This window comes from Equus asinus, chromosome 2 (genome assembly GCF_041296235.1).
Source record: "Equus asinus isolate D_3611 breed Donkey chromosome 2, EquAss-T2T_v2, whole genome shotgun sequence".
NCBI lineage: Eukaryota > Metazoa > Chordata > Mammalia > Perissodactyla > Equidae > Equus > Equus asinus.
Window position 1 is genome coordinate 193,261,234 of NC_091791.1, and position 19,092 is coordinate 193,280,325.

The following is a 19,092-nucleotide window of genomic DNA, read 5'->3' on the forward strand; positions in this document are numbered from 1 at the left end:
TCAAGCCGTGCCACCTCAGCACGCTGTTCAGCTGCTGTTGCCACTGCATTGTCTCTTGCTTGCTGTCTCTGCTGCACCCTTGTGGCAAGGTTGCATAACTTGACCGTCATGCCCTGGACTGGACGTGGTGGGTGTTGCTGGGTGATCTTCCTGGCCGGCTCAGAAAGCTTAACAAGGAGCCAGAGGATGGTATTTTTTTCTCTTCAGTCCCCAGGAGATCACTGTTAATACCCTGTCATCCTGGGAAGCACATTGAGTTCCAGAAGATCTCTTTGGCGGAATTCCGAAAGGACTGAGTTATTTTTTTTTCCCTTTAAGAGATTTCAGATGTGACACCTCAGGTTATATGAGAAAATGCAACTAAATGACATTTTTGACAATTGGTTTATATTTTAAAATGTGTTAGAAGTATGAATGATCCGTTGGAAAGAGTGTGGCTTTGGCATCATTTCTGAGTCAGAAGCCATGTGTCACCGCTCAGTTACTGGGATCCTCGGCAAATGTGACTGATGCTGGGCTGTGTCTTGTGTGGGCGTCATTCCAAACAGGTCACAGGGTTGGGAAGATTCTGTGAGAGAATGAAGCTCAGAGAACCGGAGGGAGGGCCTGGCACTTTCGTGAGTGCTCCAGGGAGAGTCATTGCTTCTTACTTGTTAGGGAAGCTTAGCGTTTTAAAGAATCCTGTGAGGAATTCTTTAGTGAGTACGTTTCCCCAATTTATCTTTTGTATCAAAATTAATCTTTCCAATTTGCTTAAAGTAATCTACATCTGTAGGTCACACGATACAGTTCTCTGTCTGCTTAGAACGAGATGATTCATGATTTAACTGGGTGAAGTAGGGATGTCGACATTATTGCTTCATGGGCAGAGTTTTCGTTTATTGGAGAAATCTAGTGGCAGCCATTAAAACTGCTTTGTTTAAGACCTGCTTGTAAAATGGAAATAAGGTGGAAAGAGGACAGGAAACATTCTGGAAAAATCGTCTGCACCCCTTTTGCAGTGACAGACGCCTCATATGCGCACCACCGGCCTTTTTATGAGCAGTCTCATTTCAGGGTGCACTCAGAGCAGCCCTGAAGGGAGGCTGCTGTCTTGACGTAGAGTACATTCCTTGGAGAGAACAGCCCAATAGTGAAAACGGGCTGTCTCCTCGTTCCTCTGCCACGTGAGGGTGTCTTCTAAAGATGGTCACGAGAAAACTGGTCCCAAACGTAAGAAAGATCTGTCCATATTCATTTATTGTTTTTATTACAAAATCTCATAATGAAAATATTTGTTACTTAGTAATTTTATCTTCCATTTTGAACTTCATACTTTTACCCACTTATTACAGATGAGCATTTAAAAGATGTGGCCAAATTTCAGAGTAATTCTTAATTGTGGAACTTTTTCCTTTATGCTCATAGTTTATTTTTTATAGTTTATTGTTTAGCTGGTAGGATGTGTATCATATTGGCAAGTGATAATTGAACTTCGTAAAAATAAATGTTCTTTCCACAGTAACTGATGTAGAGCTTTTACAGCTTTATTATCTGTCCTCATGAGAGAGCCTTCAGTGTTCAGGCTTGCCTCTAATTTTGGCTTCAGACCTTGCAGATTTACATGGTTTGAAACATGTAAACTCTAGTGCATCTCAGACTATAACTGACAGATTCTAATGTCTGAGAAAAGATTCAGTGTAAGATGGAAGGTAAAAAAGAATGATGGAAAAGCAGCAAAAATAGTTGTTTACTGGAGTTCGCAATAGCATAAGTATTTAGAATGTTGTCAGATGTGAAAATGTATGTAATATAGTAAGAACACTAATGCTTTGAAATCTTAGAGATTTTAAAAGTAGAGTTTACCGTTATTGATTGAATGCATGCTCATGATGTTCTTAAACCTCGTAAAAAACTCAGGATGCAGAAAGATGAGCAAGGTTATTTTAAGTCAAAAACTTTCCAATCCTGAAGTTTCTTTCTGTTTCTTTTCTTTGGTGTTGAATTATCCATTGTAGAAGAAAAATACACTTTCTCACACAGTTTTATTCCTACAGGATAAAAGGGAGCTTGAAGCTTCTCTGACCCTTGGACTGACCATGCGTGGAATCCAGATCTTCCAGGTGAGTGGGTGGGAAGTGAGTGTCAGACGTGTCCGCTGTGGCTGACGTCGATACGGCCTGTGCGGTCCTGCGGTGAGTTTGCTGGTCCCGTTCTGGCCTTGGCTGGTGGTCGCTTCCTGTCTGTCTGGCACAGGCACGGGAGGTGCGGGATGGACGTGGGTGCGGTCTGATGCTTGGCAGTAGTTAGTCCTCCTGGACGCAGAGCAGCAGCAAGCGGAGGATGGGCCCAGCTCATCACTAGCAGGTCATTACCATCAGACGTTTTCCTTTCTGTGTCATTGATTTTAAATATTCTCTTTCATCCTCTGTGGTGGGGAGAAAAATGGCATTTTAATACAGTGCCTGACCAGACGTCTTAGTTTCTCTTCCCCTTTTCTGCTACAGCTTGTCCCGTGCATAGGTAGTAACTGTCACCTTTGCAGGTGGGGTGGTTTGTCCTGCAGCCGTCAGTAGGGGACCAAGGATGCATGTTTCTGTGAGACCTGGGAGAAAACAAGGCTGTCTATCTTTGGTGCAGGTGGAATATCCGCTTGTGAAAGTCAGAGCGCCTTACCTTGTCTCTGGAACGCCGGAGGCTGTGGGGCTGGCTGTTTAAATTTAGGGACAGGCCAGAAGGGGAAAGACCGCTGGGAAAAGGCCAGTTAATGCAGCCACTGAGGAACCAAAAGCTACGGAATTGTACACTCACCTTCTAATTACTGTCTGCATGTCTCCAGGGAGAGCTGGGGACCTCTTTTGGATTTTAATTACTGTGACTCAGCTGTCTGGAGAGACGCTAGGCCATTTTATAGTGTCTGTCAGTTTCCTCAGTGACTCTGTGCATTATAACTCTTTCCACAGAACGTAGATGAAGAGAAACAATTACTTTACGATTTCCCCTGGACGAATGTTGGAAAGTTGGTGTTTGTGGTAAGTTTAAAATAACGGACTAAAATAAATTACTTAGTTGTTTGTTTTTGTGGACTTTTATTATTTTTTGTTTTTTATAAAACAATATTGTCCCAGGCACAAAAGTTGATATTTTTTAAAAATCGAAGACAAAGATAGTTAGCTTTCTTATATTCTTACGCGTGTGCTGTAATCCTGGGCACTCATCAATCCTTGTGGCGCTAAAAAGTGGAGCTAAAATCAAAGATTCTTACAGCCAAAGAAATTGCTGAGTTTAATTTGTGTGTCTGGTTCCCACTGCATGACCCTGGTTATTCTGGTTGCAGAAGAAATGTGGTGGGAAAGCAGTAGATGGGTTCTTCAAGTGGAGTTGTTTTAAAAAGCCTGCAGCCAAGGGATGGGAAAGCGGAAAGCCGTAATCAGAGGGTAGCTTGCTCTCGGTGTGGGGTCGGCCACTCCCTCTGGAAGTTACTTCTTCTGAGCAAAGATAAAAAGATGTTTCTATTAGTATCTGACTCTTTGAAACTCGTCATTATAAAGAAAGGTCTACAATTCTTAACAGGAAAAATACTCTTATTTTTAGAATATTGGAAATGGTACACTTTCTTCTGTCAGAGCAAAGTTGATTTTTCCTGGCTGTTTCTCTACGCTGACAGCCACAGCCGTTTTTGGTAGGGCTCAAAGAATTACAGTTAATGCTGTGAACATCTAGTGTCATTAAAACCCGTAATGTTGCATTGTTCAGAAATTATTGGAAAAATACACAAAGAAAGGAGGAACATGAGGCTTGTCCGGATGGGCAATCTCCCGTCAGGAAAGTGGCCCCTCCATCAGGCTGGTCGTCTGGACGGCTCTTGGGAACTGACTCCTGGCTTTCTTCTGAATCGGGAGCCTGTTTCTGAACGATAATGGAGGGACCTCGGCAAATCGGAGCTCTTTTCCCAAATCTGATCCGCGCTTTCCCTCCACAGGGTAAGAAATTTGAGATCTTGCCGGACGGCCTGCCCTCAGCCAGGAAGCTCATCTACTACACGGGCTGCCCCCTGCGCTCCAGACACCTCCTGCAGCTCCTGAGCAACAGCCACCGCCTCTACATGAACCTGCAGCCCGTGCTGCGCCACGTCCGGAAGCTGGAGGAAAGCGAAGGTGGGGCCACTGGGTGGGAGGCACGTGGGCCCTGCCGCCGCGGCCTACCGTGCAGCCACTGCGCCGCTTTCCTAGAGTGAGGCGGGTGGCGGGCCAGGTCCACACGGGCTCCTGTTTGCTTTCCTGATGGCAGCGGACGCCCAGGCCCAGTGCAGCGTCCCTGTCCACAGTGCCTGCGGCTCCCATCTTTAGTGCCCCGCCAGGACTCTCTTGACGGTTCCCCGCGCATGGCTTGAAATTCCCTGGCGTGAAGCCACTATGTGAGGGTGCAGCCAGGGTTTGTCCTCCTCACTGCGTGGCCCACCTGGGTGCTACTGTCCCCAGGAAATCCTGGGTCCTTGGGTCACACTGACAGTGAAGCAGGTCGCAGAAGCCCCTGCAGCCTCCATCAACTGCTGAGAGGCCACCTCCGGCCCAGGGAGAATGCAGACAGGGCGGAGGGGATGTTCACGTCGGCGTTTTGTGAGCCGGTCCTGGGGGAGCTTTGCTGACTCAGAACGCAGCAGACCTTGTGGGCTCCGGAGTCTGCGGCCCTGACAAGGGGGGTGATGGTGAGGATGGAGGGGGCAGGAGAGGGGCCTCCGACCCCACTCCCGCTGTGCAGTTCACCCTGATGGTTAGCGCTCATCTCAGCTGTGGCGCCCTGCGGTTGCTCCAAATCACACACTCCAACTGCCGACCCATGACGCTACTTTGCACATTTGTGTACTTTTTACTGTCTTCAGTGTGTTTTGTAAAGTCGCGTCGTGACAGTCTTGGTAATTCAGTCAGACGAGATTTGGGGTGTTCGTGGGGACATGAGGACGCAGATTCGTATCTTGGGTCCGCATCTGAGACAGGCTGCCCCTAGACCCGCGTGTCCTGCAGAAGCAGGGCGGACCTGCCGTCTCGTCACACACGCCCCTCAGAGGGGTTTGCCTGTCCGGCTGCTCCCGCAGAGTCCATCACCTGCACCGCTGACGCCAGCTCACTGGGGAGGAGAGGTTGCGTTTCGCATTTCTTAGAGTAAATTTCAGGGTTATTTAGATGTTTCTCTCAGTTTGAAACTGAGTGGTGCATAGCTTCTTAAATGTTTGCGGAGGATCTGGGTGAAACAGCACCGTGAAGGGAGCAGACACGGCTGCATGGAGCGCCACGCTGTGCCACCCTGACCTGGGCTCTGTGAGGGGGGAAACAGGCCTGGAGGGGGAGACCAGGGAGTCCGCATAGCCCGTGTCGCCCCGAGCCTGTCCCGAGGTCGGGAGGACCAGGCTGTCTGTGAACAGGCAGGAGGGCTGTTGAGTTCTTAGACCCGCAGGTCCCGATTGTCTTAGAATGCCAACACAGCAGAGCTTGTTTTACTTTTTCCTCCTCCCACCCTTCCAAGAGCCCATGGCTATTATTTCTGGTACAACAGTGAGCAGAAATGGTACGAGAATTTGCAAAGCCCTTCAGCTTCCATCTTCATCTCGCCCCTCTTGTCTTCACAAGACAGGAGTCGTTGGGACCAGTCCGGCCCTGGAAGAGCGGCTATTGAGGATCACTTTCGTGGGCAGCCGTGTGTGTGTTGGGCTCTGATGTCCAGTCCCGTCTGCCTTCTGTGTGGCTGCACACAGTCACCCTTGTGCTTCAGCCTGATTGCTTAGAATTTTCATGAATGGACTGGAGCCCAGAAATGTACACACAGCCTTCTCAATCGTTTTTTCCATTTGCATCCTGGAGAGCGTATCATCTCTGTGCTGACTCTCGTTCCCTCTCTGGGGAGCCTGTGGTGATCACACTTCAAAGCTAGATTCAGACATCAGGAGTGCAAGTGTTTTTCACTTAACCAAGAGACAAGACAATTGCATCCAGTAACAGACCCCTGAGAGCCCAATTAGTCTGCTAGTTAGCAGTTTCTGAAATAATATCAATTTAACCGTCCCCAAACGCACTCTTCGTTTTTAACATTGTTCTAATGTGTTATTTCTCATCAGTATTAGTACCAGGAAGCTGGACTGTTTCTGTTTTCATTTCTGACCTGACACACAGAAGTCCTGTGTTGTGTCGGTTGTCCGCCTGCAGCTCAGCTGTGGCTCTGCCTCTGTGTGGCGGTCAGCTGAGTTTGGTAGGAGGCACTTTGCCACGTTGCGGTAACGACCAGCACTGACGTGTTAAACCAAAGAGCAGTGTCACCAGTCAGGACGCATGGGTGTCAATCGTCAAAACAGTAGTGATTTCACACTTGTTTTCTCAATAGATGATAAAGCCTCGCTCATTCACACTAGATGGGGAAAAGCAATCTTCATTAATGAAAACTCAAATTTTAGAAATTTTTGAAGGAAATTCTCAGAAGAATAGTTTTACTTTAAACGATGTTTAGCAATTAGAGGTAAGCTAGCAGTGGGCCAAACTGAACGAATGAACAAATGAAGGACCCCTGGCCTGTGTGTGAATTGAACAGTCTTCGGTAGCCGTGCTTCTGAGCTTCTGTGTGGGGAAGGACCAGAGGCTGAAGTTTCTCGTCCCCGTGGGCGGATGCTTTTGGAGATAGAGAGTCTTGGCGGCTGTCGTGGCAGCGTCCGACAGCCCTGAGCTTCTCAGTGCGTGTTCTCAGCTGCCTGCTCGCTTCTGTTTGGCCCACTGACAGTCCGCACACTTGGAGCAGCTCTCTCTGGTGTCGAGGCTTTGAGACGAGGCCCCCAGGTCTGTGTCCAGGTCCTCGCTCCACTGCGGGCGTCCTGAGCTGAGCTCCTGTGAGAACCGTGGGCACTGCCAGGCACTGGGGTCAGAGGTGACTGTCCCTGCTCTGGGCCCAGGGACTCGGGCGAGCTGAGCCGCCCCTGTCCTGGTCACTGGGTGACGAGCTGTGTCCTCCCCACACAGAGAAGAAGCAGTATCGGGAGTCGTACATCAGCGACAGCCTGGAACTCGACATGGGCCCGCTGGAGCAGCGGTCCCGGGCCAGTGGCAGCAGTGCAGGCAGCGCGAGGCACAAGCGCCTGTCGCGGCACTCCACCGCCAGCCACGGCAGCTCCCACACCTCGGGCATTGAGGCCGACACCAAGCCGCGGGACGCGGGGCCTGAGGACGGCTACTCCAGCGGTGCCGTCCACCGCAAGCTGAAGACCTGCAGCTCGACCACCAGCCACGGCAGCTCCCACACCTCGGGGGTGGAGAGTGGCGGGAAGGACCACCTGGAGGAGGGCTCGCAGGACGACGGTAAGCTCCGGCCCGAGCCGCCGGCATGGCCCACGGTCGCTGCCTGCTCTTTGCCTCTCCTGGTGGGTTCCAGATATTGGCTCTGCAGACTCGATGTCTGGAGAGCTGCTAGGGGTGGTGTAGAGAAGGGCTGTGCTGCCGGCTCCCCAGTGACAGGGCAGAGTTGCTGCTGTGTGTGGACGCAGCCCCTCCAGTCATGGCCCTTTGTCACCACGGGGCGCGGTTGTGGGTTCTGAGTCCAGCAGTGTATGTGAGCAGAGAGGAAGTCAGTCCTGCAGACCTCATGTCTGCGTCTCCGACTCCCAGGTAAATAGGCGTCAGTTAGGACACGAGTGGATGTGCTGATACTGACAGAGATGTCGCGAACTTCTGCAAAAAAGGAACGATTGGAGCCCAGGCCATTGAAGAGTTAGCGAGTATTGCACCGGGCCGCTTAACTCTGTGTTGGGAGCTAAGCAAGACCTAGAGCCTGTACCAGCCGAACAGCATTTGTGTGCATCTGTGTTGTTATTTTTCTTGTTTTACTTACTTTTTAAATTGCAGTAATATTGGTTTATAACATTATATAAATTTCTGGTGTACGTCATAATATATTTCAAATTCTGTGTAGGTTACATCATGTTCACCACCCAAAGACTAATTACCATCCATCACCACACACGTGCGCCTGATCAGTGCTTTCGCTCTCCCCCCTCCCCCTTCCTTCCCCCTTCCCCTCTGGTAACCACCAGTCCAATCTCCCTTGCTATGTGTTTGTTTATCGTCGTTTTTATTTTCTACTTATGAGTGAGGTCATACGGTATTTGACTTTCTCCCTCTGACTGACTTCACTTAGCATAATACTCTCAAGGTCCATCCATGTTGTCACAAATGGCCAGATTTCATCGTTTCTTATGGCTGAGTAGTTCTCCACTGGGTATATATACCACATCTTCTTTATCCATTCGTCCCTTGATGGGCATCTAGGTTGCTTCCAAGTCTTGGCTATTGTGCATAATTCTGCGATGAACACAGGGGTGCACATATCTTTATGCGTTGGTGTTTTCAAGCTCTTTAGATACATACTCAGCAGTGGGATAGCTGGATCATATGGTAGATCTATTCTTAATTTTCTGAGGAAACTCCATACTGCTTTCCACAGTGGCTGTACCAGTTTGCACTCCAACCAGCAGTGTGCAAGGGTTCCCTTCTCTCCACCACTTGTTGTTTCCTGTCTTGTTAATTATAGCCATTCTGACCAGAGTGAGGTGATATCTCGTAGTTTTGATTTGCATTTCCTTGATAGTTAATGATGTTGAACATCTTTTCATGTGCCTGTTGGCCATCTGTATATCTTCTTTGGAGAAATCTCTGTTCAGATCTTTGGCCCATTTTTTATTTGGGTTGTTAGGTTTTTTGTTGTTGACATGTATGAGTTCTTTGTATATTTTGGATATTAACACCTTATCTGGTATATGGTTTGTGAATATCTTCTCCCAATTGTTAGGTTGTCTTTTTGTTTGTTGATGGTTTCCTTTGCTGTGCAGAAGCTTTTTAGTTTGATGTAGTCCCATTTGTTCATTTTTTCTTTTGTTTCCCTTGCCCGGTCAGACATGGTACTTGAAAATATGCTGCTAAGACTGATGTCAAAGAGCGTCCTGCCTATGTTTTCTTCTAGAAGTTTCATGGTTTCAGGTCTTACCTTCAAGTCTTTAATCCATTTTGAGTTGATTTTTGTGCATGGTGTGAGATAATGGTCTACTTTGACTCTTTTGCATGTGGCTGTCCCAGTTTTCCCAGCACCATTAATTGAAAAGACTTTCCTTTCTCCATTGTATGCTCTTGGCTCCCTTGTCGAAAATTAGCTGTCCGTAAATTTGTGGGTTTATTTCTGGGCTCTCGATTCTGTTCCATTGCTCTGTGTATCTGTTTTTGTGCCAGTACTGTGCTGTGTTGGTTACTATAGCTTTGTAGTATATTTTGAAATCAGGGAGTGTGATACCTCCAGCTTTGTTCTTTTTTCTCAGGAATCCTTTGGCTATTTGGGGTCTTTTGTTGTTCCATATAAATTTTAGGATTCTTTGTTCTGTTTCTGTGAAAAATGTCATTGGGACTTTGATAGGGATTGCATTGAATCTGTAGATTGCTTTAGGAAGTATAGACTATTTTTTTTTTTTAAAGATTGGCCCTGAGCTAATATCTGTTACCAGTCTTCCTCTTTTTTTTCCCCTTCTCTCCAAAGCCCCCAATACATAGTTGTACATGTTCTAGTTGGAGGTCCTTCTAGTTCTCCTGTGTGGAACGCCGCCTCACTGTGGCTTGATGAGCGGTGCTGGGTCCACGCCTGGGAGCCGAACCAGTGAACCCCAGGCTGCTGATGCGGAGCGCACGAACTTAACCACTGGGCCACGGGGCTAGCCCCTCTTCTTTCTTAACAAGTAAAGAATAATTGACAGTCAAATCGTGTCATTAGCAGACACGTAGACAACACAGCAATCCGGTGAAGAAGAGAGCAGGTAGCATCTAGTTGAGAACTGCCCCTGGAGTTTGCTATTGTAGAGGCTCCTTAGCAAGTCTGTAAATGTGCGTAATTGCATAGCCTCTTCCGCATGTGGCTGTGGGTTACGGTGGCCACGTCCCTTCATGTCACCAAATGTCTTCTTCTGTGTCAGAAATAGAGATGTTGGTTGATGACCCCAGGGACCTGGAGCAGATGCATGAAGAGTCTCTGGAGGTCAGCCCGGACATGTGCATCTACATCACGGAGGACATGCTCATGTCACGGAAGCTGAACGGACACTCGGGTGAGCTCGTCTGGGAAGCTCGTGTCCTTGGGAGGCGGGTGGTCCTGGCCTGAGAAGCAGGTGCCTCAGAAACAGAAGGGGCGACGGCTGTGGACCAGGGACAGGACAGGAAGAGCCTGTCCAGGCCTTGTGGTCGACTGCAGGACCCAGTGCCCCGCGGAGCCAGGAAGGCAGAGGGCTCAGGCCGGGCTTACTGTGCTCCGCCCTGCGCTCACACGCACTCCTGTGAGGGGCTTTGTCTCCGTTTGTGCTGCCTTAACAGTTGTCAGAGAATCCCGTGATCCATCTGGACCCTTCGGACCCGCCTCCTCCTCACACATAGAAACCTGCAGACTGGGGAGCACGGTGCCCTGGGTGGATCCTCCTCCTCACAGATAGAAACCTGCAGACTGGGGAGCACGGGTGCCCTGGGTGGATCCTCCTCCTCACACATAGAAACCTGCAGACTGGGGAGCACGGTGCCCTGGGTGGATCCTCCTCCTCACAGATAGAAACCTGCAGACTGGGGAGCACGGGTGCCCTGGGTGGATCCTCCTCCTCACAGATAGAAACCTGCAGACTGGGGAGCACGGGTGCCCTGGGTGGATCCTCCTCCTCACACATAGAAACCTGCAGACTGGGGAGCACGGTGCCCTGGGTGGATCCTCCTCCTCACAGATAGAAACCTGCAGACTGGGGAGCACGGTGCCCTGGGTGGACCTGCCTCCTCACAGATAGAAACCTGCAGACTGGGGAGCGCGGGTGCCCTTGCTGACTGGAATCAGACGTCAGGTCTAGAGTTGTGTGTGTTTTCTCACCCCTGCGTCGTACTGGGCACAGGAGTCTGAGGAGAAAGGGTCCAAAAGGTTGACATAAAGAGACTCGCAAGTTCCATATTTGATGCATTCTTCCAGTTCCTTCATGGCAGCCCTCTTACAGGGTCACATAACCTATATAATATAAAACAATGTATATTTCTATGAAATGAAAGATGTTGTCTTAAATAAAATAGCGGCAGTATCTGTTCGTTTCCAAACCATCACTCCTAACTGCTCCTGTCGCCTGTCGAGTTAGTCTCTGCCTTGGGAACCAGCACTGCCGAGTGGCCTGGGTGCTTCTTGCTCTGTGACTTGCAGCTTTGCTTGAGCGACAGACCCTGCTGCACAGGGCTGGGCTGCCACTGCCATCCAGACCCGCAGTCTCTGATAGCGAGCCTCCGCACGGGCAGGCGCGCACAGGGCCCGTCACGCTGGGCTCAGTCTGTGAGAGCAGGAGGAGCTGTTGCTGCAGAGCTGCAGTCGCTGACCTGGCAGCACACGGCCTCCAGGGCCTCCCCACAGGCCCGGCAGCCGGTCGCCTCGTCACCCTCAGAGCTCTTAGACCAAACTTGGCCGTCTTTGCCCACTTGCTGTGTTATATTGCACGTTTTCCTTACAGATAGACTGCAGTGTCTTTAAACCATAACTTGACAATTACACGCACATTATAGGTGCGTGGACAGCGCTACACTGAGCTGATTGAGTAGCGATGTCGCACGCTGCTTGTCTTTGTTCTGTGGGAGCTGGCTCGAGCTGGTTCCGCGTTCCAAGCACCGGGTTTGGTGCTGACCTTTCTAGGCCGGGTCTGGGTTCTGGAGCAGACTGTGTACAGGCTTGGCAGCCAAAGGAACATTTACCAGGAAATCCAGGAGGAACTAGAGCAGGTGCCAGCCGTGCCTGTGGGGGTTTGTTCGAGAGTTAATGCCTCTTAGAAGATGAGGCTCTTTCCAGAGAGGGACCCTCTGCCAAAGCAGAGTGTGTACCCACCAGACGTGAGCATCACCCGAGAGGTTTTAAACTGTCTGCACATAAAACGGGAGCGTCTTCATGTGTCACTGCTCATTAGACACTGAGTCTGTGCTAGACCCTGAGTCACGGTGAGGCTTTCTGAGGAGCTGAGGGGCGGAAACCAGCAGAGGCCGAGTAAAGGCCAGCACTTACTCAAGGTGCTGCTTTAAAAGGTGGGGTGCACTTTGCTTAAGGAACCGTTCGGCCTTAAGGATCTCCCGCCATCTGAGGGAAAGTGTCCGTGGTCTTCTCCGTCTCCAGTTCTTGGTGGCAGGTTTACTGTCTGAAACACTTTTTCTGGGAGTTTACTCCCTGGCCACAGTCACGTAGGGAGGTGTCAGCACTGGATCCTGCTTCCAAAATGTGAGCACGGCATGATGGGCCGCACGGATCCCGGAGATCAGAACAGAGTCTTCCCCGTGGCCTCCCATGTTGGTCTCTTACTGGTGGGATCCGCTCGGGACGTCTGTGCTGCAGGCTCCCCGTTAGCCAGGATGAGCTCCGAGAACTTGTGCCCCTCTGTCCTCGCCTGCGGGCGTCCGACAGGGCGCAAGGAGTGGGCGTCGGCAGTCTTCATTTCCTCTCTGTTTTGCTTTAGGGTTGATCGTGAAAGAAATTGGCTCCTCCACGTCCAGCTCCTCGGAAACAGTCGTCAAGCTTCGAGGCCAGAGCACTGATTCTCTCCCTCAGGTACGGGGGGCACTGACGGATTAAGATCAGGAGCCGAAGTTGTAGACAGTTTTAAATAGGACCCTAACGTGCACATGTACCTAAACAAGTGAAGGTTTAGAACCCTAAGGAAATGTTTCTTACTAGATAGACACATTCTAGTTTTCCTCTGAGTTTATTTCCGTTCTGTTTTCTGGTTCCATTTATCTCCACGTTGACCTTTATTTGGGTAAATGATGTCCTTGGGTGCACACTTCATGTGGGCGGGAAGCCACTGGCCTCTGGCCTAGGTGAACTGTGTGCTCTTGACCTCAGCAACTGGGGGAACAGGGCGTTGGGTGACCTGTGCTCACTGGTTCTGTGACGCCGTCAGGAGCTGGAGGCGAGGTAGATGCTCTGACCCACGGCTGCAGCGTGTGACGCCCCATGGCTCACGTCCCCTCTGAGCTCTGGCTCTCTGTCCTTTTTGTTTCCACCCTCTGTGCGTCTCTCCTCTGTTTCTTTCTCTTCCGTTCTGGCTTTCTTTGCCCTTGCTTTTTTTCTCTTCTCTTTCTTCTCATTTGTCCTTTCTTTCTCTTACTTCCATTTAAGTAGCCGTAATGTGAACCTGACGTCTTATAAAATTCCAGTGAGTGATTTCTCAGAGCGCTGTGTGGAGTGCGAGCATCAGGACCACGCTGTGTGGTTTGCACACCGCCTCTGCACTCAAGCAGCTCCTGCTGTACACGTGTGTGCTGGGCACAGCGGAGGGGCGGGCTCACATCCTCAAGATGCAGACACATCATGTGCATCCCGCGGGGATGTGGTGATGCCCCATGAGTCCCACGTGTGCAGTCACTGTGAGTCCTGGAAGGTCGCCAGCTTCAGGGACTGCTGGGAGGTGACACCTAGCATGACGCCACGCTCAGACATGATACCTAGTGAACTGTCCGTGCTCAGACATGACATGCTAGTGAACACCACGCACCGATGTGACACCTAGTGAGACGTTGTTCTCAGATCTGAGACCCTGGTGAACTGTCCGTGCTCAGGCTCTGACGCCTGCTCCTGGCGGTTTCCCTCCAGCTAAGGGGAGCCGTCGTCTCGCATGGTTGGCCTCTGTGCTGGCGGCAGACAGTGAGAGAGAAGGCCAGCCCCCTCAGTCACCTGTGCAGTATCTTCCCTCCGTGGGGTTACGAGAGCCACTTGCTGCCCTGTTTCTGTGTGGCCCTGGACCCATCTTGGGATGGCGAGTCCTGAGTGCTCCCTGGCGGCAGAACGCGGCCTCCGCGGTCCAGGTGCTGCCTCCTCGTTCTGGGACTCGCCTCCCAGCCTTTTCTGCACCAGAAACACTTTGCACTGTTTTTCTACCCAGGAATTCTGGCTTTTATAAAACAGTTCTTCAGACTGTGTTTCTTAATCGTTGGCTTGTTTTCCCCTTTCTTACTAAAATGATAACAGCCCTCGGCATGGGAGGGTTGCCACGGTGAATGCTGCATCCTAGTGGAAACAGGCAGGGTCTTTACCCGCCAGCCCGGTCATCTGGCCACTGCTCGATTTCTGAGATGCTGCCAACACTGGATTCTGGATGCATCTCCTCTGTTCCGTGGATTGTTCGTCTGTCGAGTGGGGCTCTGGCCTCCTGGGCTGTGGGCGGGTCCGTGGGTTAGCATGAGTGGCTGGTGCGGATCAGGCCTGCACATAGGGAAGGCTCTGTGAGTGCCCGCTGCTGCTGGCGGTGTCGGTGTTTCCCCACAGACTCAGGCTGGAAACCGCTTTCTGAAGCGTGGGGACTCCTTAACCTTTCTAGACTTTGCAGCCTCCCTCTTTACCGGGACATTGCTTTCCCTTTAGTCTGTCCCCCTAAAGTTGTTGCTCCCTCCCTTATTTTCCAGACTGTCTGCCGGAAACCAAAGAGCTCCACTGACCGGCACAGCCTGAGCCTGGATGACATCAGACTCTACCAGAAGGACTTCCTGCGCATCGCCGGCCTGTGCCAGGACACCGCGCAGAGCTACACGTTTGGGTGCGGCCACGGCCTGGGCCAGGAGGGCCTCTACTGCAGCAGCTGCTTGGCTCAGCAGAGCGTACACATCCAGGACGCTTTTCCCGTCAAAAGAGCCAGCAAGTACTTCTCTCTGGACCTCACTCACGATGACGTTCCGGAGTTTGTTGTGTAAAGTGCGCCGGCCGGCAGCCACACGGCGGCCGGCCCTTTGCTGGGGGCCGCGGGGGCCGCGGGCGGCTGCTTTGCTCATCATTGTGCCATATTTCCTTCCCCCAAACACGCTCTTTCTTTACGATATTTGTGACGGAAACAAAAGCCTTGGGACAGTTGCACTTTAAGGACCGTGCATAGGTGCAGGGACTGCAGGGGACGTCTAGACGGCGCCCAGAAGTTCACGGCCTGTGGCGGGAGTGCCTTTGCTGGTCAGCCAGCCTTCAGAGCATCGAGCTGCGGTGCGTTCGGTCGCCGTCTTGTTTTCTCATTCAGCTGCCTGTAACGTCACGTTTTTTATCACGTGAAACATGTTAGATGTTTGCTGGTAATTTTTTTATCGCTCCCTCGTGAAATGGTCATGTTTTGAGGGAGGAGGAGGAAGAGTCGCCTCTTTCTGAGGGGAGACGGTTGACGCACACAGGGGCTGTCCCAAAGAGAGCCCTCGCAAGGCCGTCACAGTCACGTGGTTCTCGAAAGCCAAAGAGTCGCTGTACGGAGGCGTCGCCCAGGAGGGAGATGTGAGTCGGCAGTCAGCAGGGGACGGCACGCTGTGATGCCGTGACTCCTTCGCAGCCGGCTGCACCCGGCCTCCTCTCCCAGAAAGCTCTAGGCCTCAGCTGAGTCCTCATCCAAGGAACCCATCAGCTGTGTTCATGTCTTAATGTATTTTGTGGCGTTTCAAAACCAGTTTCTGTTACAGCTACAGAAACGTCTTAGAAAATGTTTGTGCTTGGTGTTCGTTTTTAATCAAGAACGAATTATGGTAACGGTAGTTTCTGCTTAACCACAATGCCCTAGCTACATGTATGCGTAACACATACATAAATCCACGAGGCTGTGTGTGTCTGTATGTGTGCAAAGCTTGCCGCTCTTTATTTTCGCCTCCATGGCTGTCTGGTCCACACGGCTTTTCTTGTCTAATACGGAGGATGTGTCATGGAATGCGTGGTGCCTGCAGACAATCACTTGATGGAGAGTTAAGAACAACTGTTTCCTCACGTGTCTTTTCCTGTGATTCTCAACCCTGGTTGCATAACAATTATTTGGGGAGCTTTTAAGGAAATAGCCATGTCTGGGTCCCATCCCGGGTGAATTAGCTCAGTGTCCTGTGGTGGGACCCAGGTGGGATCGCCTCTTCTTTCAGAGTTCTCCAGAAGGAGCTCATACGCGGCAGAGTTGGAAGCCACTGGTTCAGAGGGCGTCTCTCGTGGATTTTGAAGCAGAAGTGTGTGGGAGATGTTAGTGTTTGAGAAAGGGCCAGTTTTGAGACGGTTTCTGCCACTGCTGCGAGGCGTCCAGGGCAACCAGGTCGGGAGAGCAACTGAGCCTCCGCAGAGCGCGTTGCTCAGCACAAGGTCTTTCTACGGGATGTTTTAATGACCAAGTATTTTACAACATTTGTTTACCATATTTTAATATACCATTTTTTCTATCTACCAGGTTTTATTAAAAAAACTATATATTATTTTCTAAAGAAACAGTCATATTTTTATACAAAATTGTTTTCAGGTAACAAAGAAATAGACTTAGGGTACAGCAGACTTGCAGTGTTGCCCCCGGTGGGAGTCAGTATTACACACATGGAGATCGTCAGCACGCCCCACCTGTGGCACCTCGTGTCCCCACGTGGATGTCACAGGGCCTGGTGGACTCGAGCCTGGTCAGAGGACTTTAACTTGACATCTCAGAAGGCAAAAAAGTTCTGTAGTCATGAATTATTTTGCTTTAGCAAGTGTTTTAAGAGAACCAAAGTTTGAGCTTCAGGCTGTACCGACGTGTCTGTCTCTGTATAAAGGATGACAGGATCATCTAATGACTGTTTCACTGGTGAGTCACTCATAACCACCATTTCTTACGGATGCTGGAAAGAAATCCTGGTGAAGTTTGGCTCTAAAGAGCCCAGATCATAATGTGGGGCGTTTTCTTGGCTCTTGGTTCCTGCAAAGATCAAGAAAACCCTGTTTAATTAAATGGGTCGTGCTTGCACTTCCTTCTCTCTACTCCAGCCGGAATCGGGCTCCCGGGCTCTGCCAGCATCGTCGGTGGTCTTGCACACCCTCCTTGTAATGGGGTTTATGAATAGTCTTGTGGGTTTTCAAAGGTGAAACATGCTAAGGACACTTTTGCTTTTTGATCCACTGATTGCAGCAGGAATATATATATATGTATATGAAAATCCATCTTGAATATCTACATTTTTGTATTTGAAAATTGTTTTAAAAAAATAAAAAAGGAAAAGAAAAGTGTAAAGCTGTTATTTATTCTGCGTTTGTTAACATGCGTTGCCAGCCAGCCTCCCGACGTGGGAGATGTTGCCTCCACGCGTTTTCATTTGTGTTTGCACCAGTGAGCTTTATCTCTGCGTGAACTGTCAGAGTCCTTTCTGTGAAAGGATCATCGTGTCAGGATGGCACCAAAGTGTGTAAAAAACTGCACTATTTTGTAACTATTCTTATAGGCATTTCATGGTAAGATTAGCAGTAAATAAAGTTACTTTAATTTGTCTTTGAAGTGCCTTTTTATTGTTAGTTCTCAACGAGGCAGAAAGCCTCAAAGAGTCAGTGTTCCCTTTGACCTTCTTTCCTGTGACAGAGCACACGGAAGGTCCGGGGTGGTGGGCCCCCCCCCCCGGTGATGATGGTGACGCGGAGCCGAGCCCCGCCGTGTGCCAGCCCCCACTCCACGTGTGGGAGGAGGCCATGTGCCAGCCTCCACTCCTCCTGGCCCTTGTGCAGTCACACGGCCTTGGGTGGTCCCGTCACTGTGAACGTCACGGAACGCATGGACACAAGCCAAGTGGTCCAGCGGCTCCACACCTAGGCTCTGGTGTAGCCTGCTCTCCTGGGCTGCAGACCAGCACTGTGTGCTGTGGGCAGCTGTAACCTGCTGCTGAGAATCTGTCCTAGAGAAGGTACAGTCAGAACACAGCATGAAAGATAAACACTGGTACACCCGAATAAAGCACTTACTGTAAGTGGGACTTAGTCTGGGTGAGTCGGTGAGTGAGTGGCGAGTTAATGTGAAGGCCTAGGACATTGCTGGACGCTGGACTTTATAGACACTGCACTTCGGCTACACTGAAACATAAAAAAATATTTTTCTTCAATAAGTTAACTTCAGCTGATTTGGTGAGGAAGACTGGCCCTGAGCTAAGATCTGTGCCCGTCTTCCCCTACTTTTTGTGTGTGGGATGCCTACCACAGCATGGCTTGATGAGCAGTGTGTATGTCTGCGCCCGGGATCTGAACGTGAGAACCCTGGGCTGCTGAAGCAGAGCACGCAAAGCCAACCACTGTGCAACCGGGCCGGCCCCTGACTAACTTTTTTATTTTATAAACTTTTAAATTTTTTTTAACTCTTTGACTCTTGTAATACAGCTTAAAACACGTGGTATAGCTGTACAAAAATATTTTCTTTGTATCCTTATTGTGTAAGCTTGTTTATATTTTTAAAATTTTTATTTAATTTTTAAGCTTTTCTGTTAAAAACTAAGACAAATGCACATTAGCCTAGGCCTGCGCAGGATCAGGATCATCAGTAGCACTGTCTTCCCCTCCGCATCCTATCCAACTGGAAGGTCTTCAGGGGCAGTAACATGCCTGGAGCTGTCCTCTCCTATGATGACACGCCTTCTTCTGGAACACCTGAAGGGGCTGCCTGAGGCTCTTGAGGAGATGTCACTCTTCGGAAAATGTCCAAGGTGGTTTGCTTGGTTTGTTTCCTTATTCATCATAGATTTGCTTTTAAGCAGATAATGCACCACAAACATTCCTCTCTACTAATGAAAACCTTTTGGTGTTGGGTCCATGTTTTCAAACTTTTCAAGGAGCTTGGTGAGGTCTGAAAAGCTGCTGCTACACGCTTCACTGAATTTTCTAGGAGGTTCTTCTTATTTTTCTTGTAGTTTCCTTTTTTCTTGCCTCTTCTTCGGCTAAGCATTCCTGTTCCAGGTCCAATGACTCCTCATGAGTCAGTTCCTCGGGAACCACCTCCAGGAGCCCCTCAGTGTCATCCTCATCCACACCCAGGTTGAATTTGTCTGCCTTCTCAGCCACAGCTTCGTTTCCTTTTGCCACTGCCTCATCCTCGGCAAATCCTCTGACGCCATGGACAGATAGTTCCTGAGTGTCTTCTCCAGATGCCATTCACACACTCCTTGGTGATGTTACCCCAAGTCGAAGCAAGGTTCTTGATGCAATCACAGAGGTTGTAATCCTTCCAGAATTGCATCAGTGTCTTCCTCAGTTGCAGCAATAACCTGGGCAAAGGTCCTCCTCAGGTAGCAGGCCTTAGAAGCTGCTATAATCCTTGATCCATTG

At 49.9% G+C, this 19,092-nt stretch overlaps 1 protein-coding gene across 15 annotated transcripts in view; it reads left to right on the forward strand.

Moving 5' to 3' along the window:
- The window catches only part of FRMD6 (FERM domain containing 6), a 203,662-nt gene extending 186,384 nt beyond the window's left edge, over positions 1 to 17,278 (forward strand). For all 15 annotated transcript variants that reach the window (XM_070504358.1, XM_070504350.1, XM_070504360.1 and 12 more), the window contains 7 exons: positions 2,037 to 2,102; positions 2,943 to 3,011; positions 3,962 to 4,136; positions 6,981 to 7,316; positions 9,968 to 10,099; positions 12,503 to 12,594; positions 14,448 to 17,278. In XM_070504358.1, the coding sequence (XP_070360459.1) occupies positions 2,037 to 2,102; positions 2,943 to 3,011; positions 3,962 to 4,136; positions 6,981 to 7,316; positions 9,968 to 10,099; positions 12,503 to 12,594; positions 14,448 to 14,732 (1,155 nt within the window). In that variant the 3' untranslated portion in view covers positions 14,733 to 17,278. The remainder of the gene's footprint in view (positions 1 to 2,036; positions 2,103 to 2,942; positions 3,012 to 3,961; positions 4,137 to 6,980; positions 7,317 to 9,967; positions 10,100 to 12,502; positions 12,595 to 14,447) is intronic.
- Positions 17,279 to 19,092: the final 1,814 nt, after the last annotated feature.